The 13,959-nt window shown below is 32.0% G+C and overlaps 2 protein-coding genes across 2 annotated transcripts; both read left to right on the forward strand.

Moving 5' to 3' along the window:
• Window positions 1-7,441: 7,441 nt before the first annotated feature.
• Window positions 7,442-10,388, forward strand: LOC7467425 (ubiquitin-conjugating enzyme E2 30). The gene is made up of 5 exons (XM_002325520.4): window positions 7,442-7,609; window positions 8,807-8,888; window positions 9,033-9,160; window positions 9,777-9,881; window positions 10,020-10,388. The coding sequence occupies exons 2-5, from the start codon at window positions 8,819-8,821 to the stop codon at window positions 10,161-10,163; spliced, it is 447 nt and encodes a 148-aa protein (XP_002325556.1). The 5' UTR covers window positions 7,442-7,609; window positions 8,807-8,818; the 3' UTR covers window positions 10,164-10,388.
• Window positions 10,389-12,008: 1,620 nt separating this feature from the next.
• LOC7475804 (gibberellin-regulated protein 9) lies at window positions 12,009-13,611 on the forward strand. Its single transcript, XM_002325521.4, has 4 exons — window positions 12,009-12,401; window positions 12,478-12,528; window positions 12,621-12,678; window positions 13,212-13,611. Exons 1-4 carry the CDS (start codon window positions 12,360-12,362, stop codon window positions 13,391-13,393), a joined length of 333 nt encoding a protein of 110 aa, XP_002325557.2. The 5' UTR covers window positions 12,009-12,359; the 3' UTR covers window positions 13,394-13,611.
• Window positions 13,612-13,959: the final 348 nt, after the last annotated feature.

Below are 13,959 nucleotides of genomic sequence, written 5' to 3' on the forward strand. Positions count from 1 at the left end.
TCGTTGATCATTACTGAATTATTAATTGAATCTTGAATGATTTTCTTTATAAATGATTTTCTATATTTATTATTGTCAAAGTCATATGATGATTTGATGACAGGAATTCATGTAATGAACTTCGATCATAGTGGTGGGAATATATTACTAAGAAATAATGTTAATAAAGTTAACACTACTAGAAAATCGATAAATACAAACGAAAATATTAAGGGAATATTTTCGTTGGTAAATTGCCGACGGATTTTACCGAAAGAAATATTCTCTCGGTATTTACCGAGAGAATTACAGTGAAAAAAAAATAATTAAAACAAAACAAAAAAACGATGACGTGCTATTTTTACCAACGGAAGTACCGACGGAGTAATTTCGCTGGTAAACTGTTCACACTGTTCATCATGTCAATTACAAAGGGAATCACCAACGAAAAATTCTGTCGGTATTTTCCAAAGAGCTCTGGAACTGTTCACTTCTCAATTGCACTGTTAATTACTATTATTTACAGACAAAATTACCGACGGATTGAAAAGTTATCGGTGATATTTGGCGGTTTCTGAAAATTTTTTATTAAATTGAAAATTTAAATAAAATATTACCATAGTTTTGAAACCCGGACCGGCCCGGCGGGTTGACCCGGGACCCGGCCGACCCGGGCATGGGACTGGTCTAGGCCTAAGCGAAACCCGTTGACCCGGGTCCCAGGACCCGGCCAACCCGGCTGCAACCCGGCCTATTTTTTTTATATGCGTAAAGGTCAAATGACGAAGATGAACGATGCACTGATGCAGAAAAGACCAACTTCCCTCCATGTCTTTGTTATTTCTCCTTTTATTCTTGCCTCTACACACGCAAACCGCCTCCAACCGACCATTTCTTTTGATACAAGCGGCTTCTTTCTCCTTCTCCCAATGGCTAGTAGTTAGATATTTTCTCATCTGCTCACAACCATTTTTAACTCAAAGATTGGTTTCAGTAATTAAAGAGATTTGTAACAAGTTAGGTGTTTTATACATGTGTTTTTTTTATGGGTTGACCCGGGTCAACCCATCTGACCCGTGACCCGATCACTGGACCGGGTTGATAATCGGGTCGGGTTTCAAAACTATGAATATTACAAACGGAATCACCGACGAAATGATTAAAAATATTAATATTTAATTATCCGTCGATAAAACTGTTGGTAAAACGCCCCAATAAAAAGCCTAGAATCCATAATTTTACAACAGACGAGGCTCTTTTCTTCTTCTTCCCCTTATATAAAAAACATCAATATACATTTCTTTCTCCTCTCTTCTCTCCTCAACTCTTTCTCTTCTCCTCCATGCTCAAGTATATATTCTTCTCCTTTCTACTTTTTTCTTCTCAGTTTTTTTTAATTAATATACTTTATGAATTTATTTATTTATTTCTCTTCTTAGCTTCACTTGCAACCACATTAAGGTAAGATTTTTCTTTTTTCTTCTTTTTTCATGTTTTTTTCACTATATTTGTTTTTTTATTTTATTTTTAATTGTTTTTGTTGTTAATAATTGTATGAATATTGTTGTAGGATTTTTTTTCATATGATTTTCTTCTTCTTTTTTCCAAGCATTTTGAGTATTATAGAGTGTTGATTTAATTTAATTATTTTATAGTTTTGTAAAATGGATTTTTTAAAAATATTTTTAAATAATTACCGACGGAATTACATACGGTATTTTTTCGAGGGAAATGCCGTGGAATGAAGCAGATATAGCACGCCTTTTCCATCAGTAAATCCATCAGTAATAATATTTTTTTATTACCAACGGACTTACCGATAAAAAAAAATTACCGATGAAAGATTCACCGACGAAGCATTTTTGTCAGTGATTTAGTTGGTAAATTAATTACCAACAGAGTACAAATACCGACAGAAAATTCCGTTGATAAATCTAAAGATTGTGGTAGTGTAAGATAAAGTTTGAAAGTAACATTGGATTATAGTAATAAGAAATGATATTATTATCATAAAATGGCTATATTCATTTTCACTATAGGGAGTTAAAGAGTGATCTAAGAGAATTAAGGAGGAGGAGGAATGGTAGTGGGGAGCATCGTTGCTTTTTAAATTATTATTTTTTGTTTAAAGATATATTAAAATAATATTTTTTAAATTTTTTTTTATTTATTACATAAGCATATCAAAACAGTCTAAAATCATAAAAAAATAATTTAAAACAAAAAATATTTAAAATTTTTCAAAAACACGCAAAAACAAACACGTTCTTGCTGAATAGCATGGAGACATTATCCCAATGGTTCAAAAGGGCATGAATTAATTGAAGAATATGAGGATTTAAGACTTTAATTGCTCTTTTCATTTATGTGTAAATAAGGATTGGTTCGTAATGGATATTGATCATGTGAAAATAAAAATGAATAAGGAAGAAATTGATTTCATTTGAAATAATTGAATTGTGTGGTTATAAGCACTATTTTAAAACTCGAGTTTCAAGAATTAAATGTTGTGTTTTAGTAATGATATATATATATGGATGAGAAGTGCAGTTTGAGGTAGCAATGAAGCATACGAAAAGCAATGTTCAATTGTATTTGAATAAATTTACAAGGTACAATCCACTAAATGTGAAGGAGAGATTTAGGTTGCAAATTCCACAAAACGAGTTCGAATTAGAAGGTAACTAATAAAAAGATGAAACTTTTGAAATGGAGATTAAATACTTGAACAGTATATTAGATCAAATTAATGGAATATCATATGTGTTATTTGATAGAAAAAAATTTGATATAACTTGTTCAACCTAGCAGGCCAAGAATAAATTAATCGCCCCATTCAAATGACGATTTGATTTTAAAAAAATCATGTCGTTATTGTTTTAACCTTTACCTGACCCTATCAGACTTCAATGCAAAATAACGAATTGTTCAAGAATTAAATCATAAAAAATATGAATTGAAATGAAAAGACAATGACATATTGTATTGACATGAGTTAACCCGCAAAACTTACAATTTGAATAATGGACACAACCACAATAAGTTAATGTGGTTGGATAATCTATCTCTTTATTTTTCTTACTTTTATTCTCTCCCTAGTTGGACCTTGATCGAGTCTTAATTGACCTCGGGTTGGATTAAATCTAAAACTAAATCGAAGAGTTATAAAAGAATTGGAAACAAAGTTTAAAAATTGACCAATTAGGTAACTCGTTTGGGCAACATGTCTCTTTCTTTTCTCGTTCTTTATTTTCTTCCTAGTCATGCCTTAATTAGCCACAAGTTAGGTGGAATTGAGATTAAATTGAAGAGTTATGAAAAAATTAGGGATCAAATCAAAAGAAAAAAAATCTTAAATTTGTGACAAAATTGAAATGGCATAAAAGAATTGGGGGCAAAAAAACTTGCCACGAGTTGGATAAAGTTTGGGATTAAATTAAAGAGTTATAAAAAAATTAAGGACTAAATTAAAAAAAATCCTAGCATGTGAGGGGGCTGCCGAGGTTGAAATGACATAAAAGAATTGTGGGGGGGATAAAAAAAGAAAAAAATTAAAAAAAAAAAGAAGAATTGTTTGGTGTTTGCTTTGCATACTCTAGTATATGAAGAGGCCATTGAGGTTAAGGCGGGTCATGCAGCCTCCTCTGCGACCTGATGGTGGTCTTCTTTGAAACCCAAAAAATCATCTCATTGAGCTCTTTCTCCTACCACGATGAGTGTTGAGGTTGGACACCTATCGTGACTCTAACAACCTTTTCTTTCCCTCCCTTCTTTTTCTTTTTTGTCTCAAAATTCATACAAAAAAAACAAAAAAACTCTGGTTGTCCACCCAACATGGCTCCAACAACCTTTTCTTTCCCTCCCTCCTTTTCCTTTCTTGTCTCAAAATTCATGCAAAAAAAAAAAATACTCTAGTTGTCCACAATGATTTATGTGTATGTGCAGAGTATTTTCTACTATAGAAAGCACCATTTAATTTTAGTTTATATTAATGAATTTAATATAATTTAAACCAAAGTAAAGATTATTGGGATCATATCATAAATTGATGTTGAAATGAATTAATTTTATTAGCAATGTTACTAGTTTACAAGTCCGTACTACATTTTAGATTAATTTTTTAAAAATAGTAATATTCAGGTTGTATAGAACTATTTGATATTTTTATTAAACCCGAGCCAGCAGGTCAATCTTGAAATCTCTTGATCTGACTCATTACCTAGTCCGGTATAAAATTAACTCCAATCAATTTAAATTGATTGATCCAGCCCATAATCTAAATCTTAAACCAATGACGAACTAGGCGAGATTTTATAACCATGTTTCGTGCTGTAGAGTTGATGTTTGATCTTTGCTTAATAAAAAAAAGGTTACTAACGTGGAATTGAAAACAATGCAACATATCAATAATGATGGTGGAGAAAGAAAAATTGAACTTAGTGCTATGATACGTTTGAATTAATAAAATTAATTGAATCATATTAAAATAATTTAATTTTAAACTAAAAAATTGAGTTAATAATTAATTTTTTTTTATCATTTTCATAATGTTTTTTCAATTTTTTCATGATATTTTCTTTACCGATCAACCTATTGCTTTTAGATTGATGAAGCCAACTAGATTATATTAAAATAATTTCTGCATGATTTAATTTTAAATTTAAATTAGGTAAAAAGTCGGATTAAGAGATTTTAAAATTGATCTGCTAAATCAAGTTTAATAAAAATACTAAATAATTTTCTACCACCTAGATATTTTTTATTACATTTTTTTATTCCTTATTACGTTTATTTTTTGTATTCCCAAAGTAGTGTCAACTTGTAGACTAGTTAAAAAAGAAATATAAGGCACCGAGAATTATGGCCCAACGGTCTTGGCAGGGTTTCCCTGCCTCTACATCCTGAGTTCAAGTCTCAGTATGTACGCCTGTCACCCCCGCAGTGCCTTACCTGCCTACTAGGCTTGCAGGGTGTTCAGTGGATCCGGGAATTAGTCATGGTGCGCGTAAGCTGGTCCGAACACCACGGGTTATCAAAAAAAAAAAAGAAAAAAGAAATATAAGCGTTCTCATTTCAAATTTATTGATCTTGATTTAATGAGAATAAATTATAAGATAATAATAAGTTTACTCCATTTTATATATTCTAAAATCTTGTCCGTTTAATTTGAATTAAACAAATATGATAAAAAGGATGAAGGATCTCAATTTATTTTATGAAGTGTAATAAATATGTGTTTGAATAAGCAATTAAATAATATAATTTTTTCTATTATGCTAATTTCATGATAAAAATTAAGATATTTTCATAAATAAAATTGATATGTCATAACATCACGAAATTAGTGAAAAGATACACCAAATTTTGGACAATTAAAAAATATTAAGGCAAAGAAGATTTTTAGATTTAAATTAACAAAAATCAAAATTGTATTGCAATTATTCAAGACGTATACCAACAAAGTGTTGGTCTAGAGATTAATGCACCGTTATATCACTGCAAGGATGAGAATACAAGTTCGATCTCCAGGAAATGCACTTATTGGAAGGGACAACCACGAACCCCAAACGAGACTAATCTCACTTTTTAAAAAGGATACGAGGATACCCAAATAAAAACAAAAATAAAATAAAATTATTCAAGACTATAAATTCTCTGTTGTCATTTTCCACCCAAGATTTGAACCAATTCAAAGGTATTTAAACCTGAAAGTGTGAGGAAATATGGCCTTTGCTGACCCTAATAATCAGTGGGGTTTAGATTTCTTTTATTAGTTGACAATATGTGGAATTTATATTTTTTTTATTAGTTGAAATTATTATCAATATTAATCCTAACAACCAAACTGGTCCGGACATCCCACAAAAATAATAATAAAAAAATCACTCAATTGCGTATTTGAAAGTATAGTTGTGGTTGCTTTTAAAAATATTTTTCACTCAGAAAAGTATGTTTAAAATTAACACATCAAAATAATTAGAAAATATCAAAAACATATTAATTTAAAATAAAATAAAATTTAAATTTTTTAAAATCGCTTTTCAAACACAACAAACACCCTTTTAGATGCCGTTTGGTAACGTGGTTGCGGGTGAGGTTCACCCGCAACCACGTTAATAAGCGTTTGGTAATCAAAATGGAAGTACTTTCGGTGGGTAGGACCCACATGGCACCGCTGGTTTAGGAGAAGCTGCATTTCGTATGGGAAAAACAGCTACAGTGGAGCATGGCTCCACTGTAGCTGTTCACTAAAGTGCACAGTTTAGTTTTTTTTTTTTTTTTAAATTTTGAAAAACCAGTGCGAGTGAATTAATTCACTCGCACTGTTCGCATGAAAAGTTTCACTGTTTTTTTTTAAAAAAAATTTCGAAAAAGAGTGAATTAATTCACTCGCACTGTTCACATGAAAAGTTTTACTGTTTTTTTTTTTAAAAAAAATTTCAAAAAACCAGTGCGAGTGAATTAATTCACTCGCACTGTTCACATGAAAAGTTTCACTGTTTTTTTTTTTTTTTTGAAAAACCAGTATAGTTAAATTATTTCACTCATACTATTCACGTGAACGTGAACAATATTTTTGATTTTTTTTTTAAAATTAGCTTAAGGTGAATTAAATTTACTTGTACTGTAATCTCAATTTTTATAAATGATAATATTTTATCTAATTTTATTGCACGCTCAAAATTTTTTAGAAAACTGTAGTTCTTGTCAAATGAATTTTGTACGTAATGAAATTGTAAATTTTTTTTACAAAATTGACTTTTACTAAAAAAAACTAGTATTTAATATTATTTAATAACACTACATAAATTAGAAGGATATCGCATGATGACGTAACATTTATGGAATTTGATCGCAATTCCAATTATGTTCTTGCCGGCTCCGACCCAGTTAAAAAAAATCAGTTTTTATTTTTATTTTAATTGTGTTTTATTCAAAAAATTAGAAGAAGATCGCTTGATGACGTAACAAAAACTTCAGTTTTTGTTGTTGCGCGCTTAAGAAACCATGGAAAATATAGTCCTTATTTGATAGATTTATTTCGTATGTGATGACATTGCACATAGTTTAATGGAATAATAAAAAATATTTGATATCAATATTATTTATTTCATGATGTAATAACAGTAGTTAAATCTACAATATTTAAATTAAAAATCATTCATATATATATATATATATATATATATTTTATAACCTCAATTTGAAAAGCATTTTTTTAACCAAACACATTAAACTACTTTTTGTTTAACCTCAATTTCAACCACAGTTTTAACTAAACACCTATTTTTTCAAACCAACCTCAACTAAAAATACTTTTTATAAAACAACTTTTTTAAAATTAAAACTACAACAGTAACCTTAATACCAAACACACTCTTAAGCTGACAAGTGACGTGGCATATCGCGAACCATCAATCCAACACTGCAGTGGGACCTACTGCAGTTGATTCCTCTAGAACATTCTAAGAGAAAAAAAGAAAACCGTGCACGGCAATGAATTCAAAATGGGGTTCACAAATCTTGTTAACCCCTATATAATAAATTATAATTTCATAATTTTTGAAAGATTATCTCTCTTTCTCTCATATTAGCTTCAAAGAAAACCTCACACCAACAACAACTTGAGGTTAGATTATTATTATTATTATTATTTTGCTAGGATCTTTTTTTTCTTATAGTGAAATGAGGGTTGTGGGGCCGTTGATTAGGTGACTGATTAGGGTTTCGGGTTTTTTGTTGATCGAGATTTGTTGTGTTTATTGATAATCTTTGAGTTCTTTGAATTTAGGGCTTGATAGGCAAGGGTGATCGTGAAAAAATGTTGAATTTTTAATTGGGGAAGAATATTTTTATTGCCATTTCCAATTTATTTGGGATATAATTTGTTTTTATCTTTTTAATTATTATAACACGAGGAATCCAACTACGGATGGGTAAACCCGGACCCATGAGAACCTGGTTAGAGGATCATCAATAGGTAGTCCAGGCGGGCGCTGCAAACATGGAATTGTTTACTATGTGTTAGGAATCGAACCGAAAAGGGTGACATAAGTCACACAATTCAAGAATTGAATTTTATTAAGTGTTTTCCAAATAATTCAAGATCTTGTATATAGAAAATGTTCCAATTATTTTAATGTCGAAACATTAATGTTTTTGATAATCACTACTGAAGTTTCGGCTTTATCATATCTGAAAGAGGGAAGAATGGAGCTTTTTCTATTAAGGTGGTGTTAAGATTTAATGGGGGTGAATTGGATTTCGTAAAAGAACGTGGGTGCATTCGGATTTTGAAACTGGTTTAGCAAAAAAAAAAAAGAAAAAAGCAGAGGCTAGTATGTTTAGTGCGGCTGTCTCTTATGAGTTCATATCCAAATTGTTATAGTTAGATTTCCCATGGATGTGAGAGATAGGGGATTTACAATTGATAGACAGAATTTCATATGTTCTGGTTCTTTTGCTTGTTCAGTCTTCTTGTTTTATTTATGTAGTTACAGTTTGTTTACATTAGCTTTGGTTCAAAATACACTTGATTTAATGCCTTATATACCTCTTAAAAGACTTTCTCTAGGTGTTAACAGATATTATTGTGTTTGTTTCTTATTCATGGCTGCCTGCCTTTGCAGCCTCTTTTTGTCGAATAAGAAATTTTATCCAGTAAATTTTCACTTTCATCTTGCATTTTCTATTTTGCAGTGCAAGGTTCTTTTAACCCCTTGTTGTTAGATATTATTTTGTGTGCTAAAAGCACAAATTGTGACTGGTGATTTTATTAGCATTTCATTTTTTTCTAATTCTAACCGCTCACGTGTCCTTTTCTCAGGAGTGAGTAACAATGGCTTCAAAACGGATTAACAAGGAATTGAGGGACTTGCAGAAGGATCCTCCTACTGCTTGCAGTGCAGGTTTGTCACTAAACTTGTTCTAAAAAAGTTTTTTCTAAGTAGAAACTAATGTGCTACCAGTTTCTTTGATGAAAAAAGAGATTTATGTGTCATGTTGGTTTTTCTTCACCTGATTTGAATATAATAATGATGTTATACTGTTAGGCCCTGCTGGTAGTGACATGTTCCATTGGCAAGCAACAATTATGGGTCCAGCAGACAGCCCATACGCTGGGGGTGTGTTCTCTGTTAACATACACTTCCCTCCTGATTACCCATTCAAGCCACCCAAGGTACTAACAAAAGTAGTCACTATCTGTTGTATTTGATATGTTTAAGGTGCACCATGGATTTGGTTTATTTAGCTGTTTGTTCTAAGCTAGATTTTGAGATTCTCTTTCTTGTTTAGAAGAGATATTAACTTTAAGCATGGGATTCTATCCATTTACAAGAAGTCCTTTCATCATACCAGAATGTCCCTGAAAGGACATGTTCATGACAATTCATGTATCGATTCATCTGCACAGATGTATGTTTCCTTTCTTTCTCACAATGGACAAATTCTGATGTGAGCAAAGTTATAGTATGTGCTCCTCGTAATCTGATGTCGCAAATATTCCTTGCTTCTGTTTCCTTTGTACTGATGTTGTTGACCTTAGGATTTTTACAGCCTCTGTTTTATTAGTGATCTAGTCACCTCACATGACAGCAGAATTGTCCTTCCATTCTACCAAAATGAAAACCCATGAATGTCCCTGTTTATTAGTAATCCAGTCACTTCAATGTTACTTAAGTCACTTGAAAGAGTTGGTTTTGTTAGATTTTGTTTACTTAGTTATATTTTGAACAACAAAATGAACTGATGTATGCAAAATAGATATTTACTATTGAATGAAATACTTTGTGCAGGTTTCCTTTAAGACAAAAGTTTATCATCCAAACATTAACAGCAATGGCAGTATCTGTCTTGACATTCTCAAGGAGCAATGGAGCCCAGCCTTGACAATTTCAAAGGTCTCCATCACTATCTTCACTTCTCTTCAAACTCCAAAATTTAAAATAAGTCCTGTGTATTTGCCATAGTTTCAATTTGAATTAGTCTTGGGCTTTATGATTGTTTCTGTTTTGCAAATCTTTTATGTTTCTTTGCAGGTGTTGTTGTCGATATGCTCGCTGTTGACAGATCCAAATCCCAATGATCCCCTGGTGCCTGAGATTGCTCATATCTACACGACTGATAGAGTCAAGTATGATGCTACTGCTCGAGCCTGGACTCAGAAATATGCTATGAGCTAGAAGCTAGAAGTTCTTGATTCGCTTTCCATTCATGTTGGACGATATTGGTTACCAATGGTGTGATTTCATTATTTTGTCTTTTTTTGGATATGCACCTTAATAATCTTTCAGAAGTGAGATTATAAGGTTTTCCAGGTTTTTGCTTTTTTTCCTTCAATGGCTTTTAAATATGTCATGTGGGGGTGGGTGTGATATTCGAATGCTGCTTTGAATTTCTTCTTCCAATTAAGATCAGGCATAATTTGCTGGAAGCAAACTTATCAAGCATAGTATACAGCATTGAATAAGCACATAGATCAGGTTGGTCCGAACAATTAAAATTTGGAATTGTCACAATGCAGACATATAACACCGATTGCTCGGAAGAAGAAATTCGAAGCAGGATTCGTCGAAGCAGAATTCGGATCTGTTAGAGGCTACAACATCACTGTGGATCCCCAAATATTGCTTTAATCTGAATGGCTATCATATTTGTCCCTAATGGAAATTATACTTGACCTTAATTGGAAATAGGGATGTATTAGATAGGAGTTCGGTGTTCGCCATGGCCTGACTCAAGTTTTTTTAATGTAAAAAAAAAGGTTTAGATGATGATAACGTTTTTTTAAAAGAGAGTAAAAAAAAATTGAAACTGAATTATTAATTCAATTAGGTATAATATGCTTGATTAATTAATTTAATAATGTAACTGTAAAATAAAAAGCCAACGACAAAAAATAGAAGATAATGGCCAATAAAAAAATTGCTTGCCAATATTATAAATATGCATCCTATAAATATTTGTAAGAAATTATAATAAAATAAAAATGAAATGAAAATGAGGTAGTTTTATAAAAATAAAAAATAAAAAAAATATTATTTGCAAAGCAAACATTGAATGGTGAATTGAAGACAAAAAACAAAAAATACTAACTCAAGTCTGTATGCCAAACATGGAGCTAACTTATAAGGGTGGGATAATTCTATATAAAAAAAACTAAGAAAACAATGGAGGTTAACCCATAAAAACTCAAATAAATTATAAAGCAAACCTAAATAAATTATAAAACTTAATTTTCTAACAACCCAAATGTTGAAAGATAAAATTGAAAAAAAAAAACTCAATTACAAAAAAAAAACTTATAAAAACTTGAGTCAATCGAGTTAACCCGTAAAAACAGGTGATTCGAATCATGAGACTGAAATAACCCCGTACAAAGAAAACTGAAATAAATTATGAAGTTTAATTTACAACAAATTGAAATGTTGAAGGATAAAATTAAAAAAAAATTCAATTAAAAATAAAAGAAAAAAAATCTAAATCAACTAAGTTAACCTATGAATCCAAGTTATAAAACTAATAACATCAAAAAAATTAAACTGAAATAAATTATAAAAATTAATCCTGAAACTGAAAAAAAAAAGAAAAGAAAAACAGAAAAAGTACTGTTCTAATCTTGTGAGGAGAGGAAAGTGATATCCCCTCGTCCATTTAGTTTTTGTTAATAGCAAGGAAGAAGTTTTAGTATGTGTTGGCATGGAAAAAGCCCATCTCTACAAATATATCGCAATGATCTTCTCCAAGTCTGTCTACAGCTTTGTGATTTAACTCTTATGAAAATTTTTAACTCTTACCATCTGTAATTCTATCTTGTTTCTGCCTCAGTGACACTATTAATTACGCACCCAGAAAAAACAAAATAAATTTGCAGCCTTCTGTTCCTACTAAAATAAGCTTGCAGGACTCTTTTGCTAGATTTGGAATGCTTCATGGGCTGTTGCTCCACTTGTGGCTCCCTCACTCAAAAGCTGAACCAATGTCATGACAGATTTCGCCTAACTGGTGATGGTCCCGTGCGTCTCCTCCACCTCTCAATTTCTTTTCTTTCCTTCATGTCCATACACCACCATCCAAAGAATCAACAGCTGTGCTCAGAACAGCATAGAAAAAGCAATGAAACTAAAGTGAAAGAAGCATCCAAAAAGAGAGATACTAGTCTATTTTGCTCAAAGCTAGCATTTCCCCACTTGCACTCAACACAAAATCTGTGATTTACCACAATCATTTCATGTGAGTCATTAAAGATAAAGGTAGATAAAGCCTACTCTTTGTCTATATAAACCAGTACTCTCTTCTACGTATCTGCAAGTCTCAGGCAAACTATCTCTCGTATTACTCTTCACCAACCTTATCACTTCACCAGAGCTAGCCATAAGATGAAGCTACTCTTGATTTTTATCTCCATCCTGCTCATTCAGGTAAATTGTACAGAAATGTTGAAAGACTTAATTTCAAGGTTAAATATTATAACTTGTACTTTGATATATATTGCAGGCTTTTGTAGGGAATTCATTCCTTAGCAATGCTGCAAATTCTCCAGCTAATGTGAGTCTCTCCTTTAGTTTCCAACTTAAGCCCATTTTTTCCTTCTTTTACATCATTCGTTTCCCAGTATGCAAATCACTTTTTGGATGCAGATGGATGAAGAAAGCGATGTGGTAGCTATTGATAAGAAACATTATCCTAAAAGAATCAGTAAGTTTGGTGTCTGTTACCTCAAGATGTTGTGAATATTTCTCACATAAAATTTTAACTGCGGCTATTTTGAACAATGTAATCCTCACTCTGCCATCATGTGTCCTCCAAAGCCACTCAACTACAAAGGAAAGAAGGACAGAAATTGCACATTCTAATCTTCCATGTTGATGGCGGCTAGACCACCTTTGGCCTTCCATTCTAGGCACTTCGCACTCCAATTTTATCTTTGAAATAACACAGCAGAGAACGTGACACAACTTACATAGTCTGAATTTTATTTAAGCATTTTCGTTGTAATGTTATTAACCTAAACAAATTCATCTAGGTACGTATGCATTGGATTCCTGAGCTGATATAATGCTTTGGTTCAAAGCAATTTAGGCGCCTGGTTTTCCTGTGCAAATGTTGTTAATGGTCTTTAAGGGAAAAAATAGAGGAAAAGAAAATACAATCAAATCCTTTCTCATTATTACAACTATTAATTGGCATAGCTAAAATCTGACACCAGCTTTTCCATTGCTGTGTTTCAGATTGTGGTTATTTATGCGCAAGGAGATGCAGGGCATCGTCAAGAAAGAATGTATGCCACAGAGCATGCAAAACCTGCTGCAACAGATGCCGGTGTGTTCCACCAGGTACCTATGGCAACAAGAGTGCATGCCCATGTTATGCAAGCCTTAGGACCCATGGAAACAAGCCCAAGTGCCCTTAAATTTCATGCAACTATGTAGTTTCTGGAGTGCAGGACATCCAAATGTCTTTTGAATGTTGATTCTACTATTTCCTAGCTGGTTAATCTATGTGTTACCTAATAAGGGGATAAAATCAAGCTATGCTTGAGGATTTTTAAGGCCTCATCGAGAGGAATTTGTTCTGGTTATAAGTAATTATTTTGTCTCCATCTTTATACTCAGTATGTATTTTGTCAAATTCTGTTCGAACCTCTCTGCTCTTTTTCTTTCTGATTAGTGAAGAAGGATAAAAGCAAAGATTCTGCACTTCCTTGGGGAAAAAGGAAAAACATTAAAAAGCACTGGTAAGGTGGTTACCTCAATTTAGGTGGCTATTATGAATGCATAATAGCCCTAATCTAATTGAGTTTGTTCCTTTCTTTATAATATGAGAGCAAGTCACAATCTCATTTATTATGAAAGCATTTATTTTCTACCTTGATGCCTCGCTGCACCTGTATGCACGTTTGGACTTGCAATCTGATGGTTACAACAGACATTGTAAATGATTAGCCATAGCATTTTTTATGAGTTCAAGGTTGAACAG

The sequence above is a fragment of the Populus trichocarpa genome, chromosome 19 (genome assembly GCF_000002775.5).
Source record: "Populus trichocarpa isolate Nisqually-1 chromosome 19, P.trichocarpa_v4.1, whole genome shotgun sequence".
NCBI lineage: Eukaryota > Viridiplantae > Streptophyta > Magnoliopsida > Malpighiales > Salicaceae > Populus > Populus trichocarpa.

Excerpts from the sequence above, each read along its gene's own strand:
- LOC7467425 (XM_002325520.4), top strand. The coding sequence starts at position 8,819 with ATGGCTTCAAAACGGATTAACAAGGAATTGAGGGACTTGCAGAAGGAT. Across the intron at positions 8,889-9,032 it reads TCCTACTGCTTGCAGTGCAG|GCCCTGCTGGTAGTGACATG; the intron begins GTTTGTCACTAA and ends TTATACTGTTAG. Across the intron at positions 9,161-9,776 it reads ACCCATTCAAGCCACCCAAG|GTTTCCTTTAAGACAAAAGT; the intron begins GTACTAACAAAA and ends TACTTTGTGCAG.
- LOC7475804 (XM_002325521.4), top strand. The coding sequence starts at position 12,360 with ATGAAGCTACTCTTGATTTTTATCTCCATCCTGCTCATTCAG. Across the intron at positions 12,529-12,620 it reads CTGCAAATTCTCCAGCTAAT|ATGGATGAAGAAAGCGATGT; the intron begins GTGAGTCTCTCC and ends TTTTGGATGCAG. Across the intron at positions 12,679-13,211 it reads ACATTATCCTAAAAGAATCA|ATTGTGGTTATTTATGCGCA; the intron begins GTAAGTTTGGTG and ends GCTGTGTTTCAG.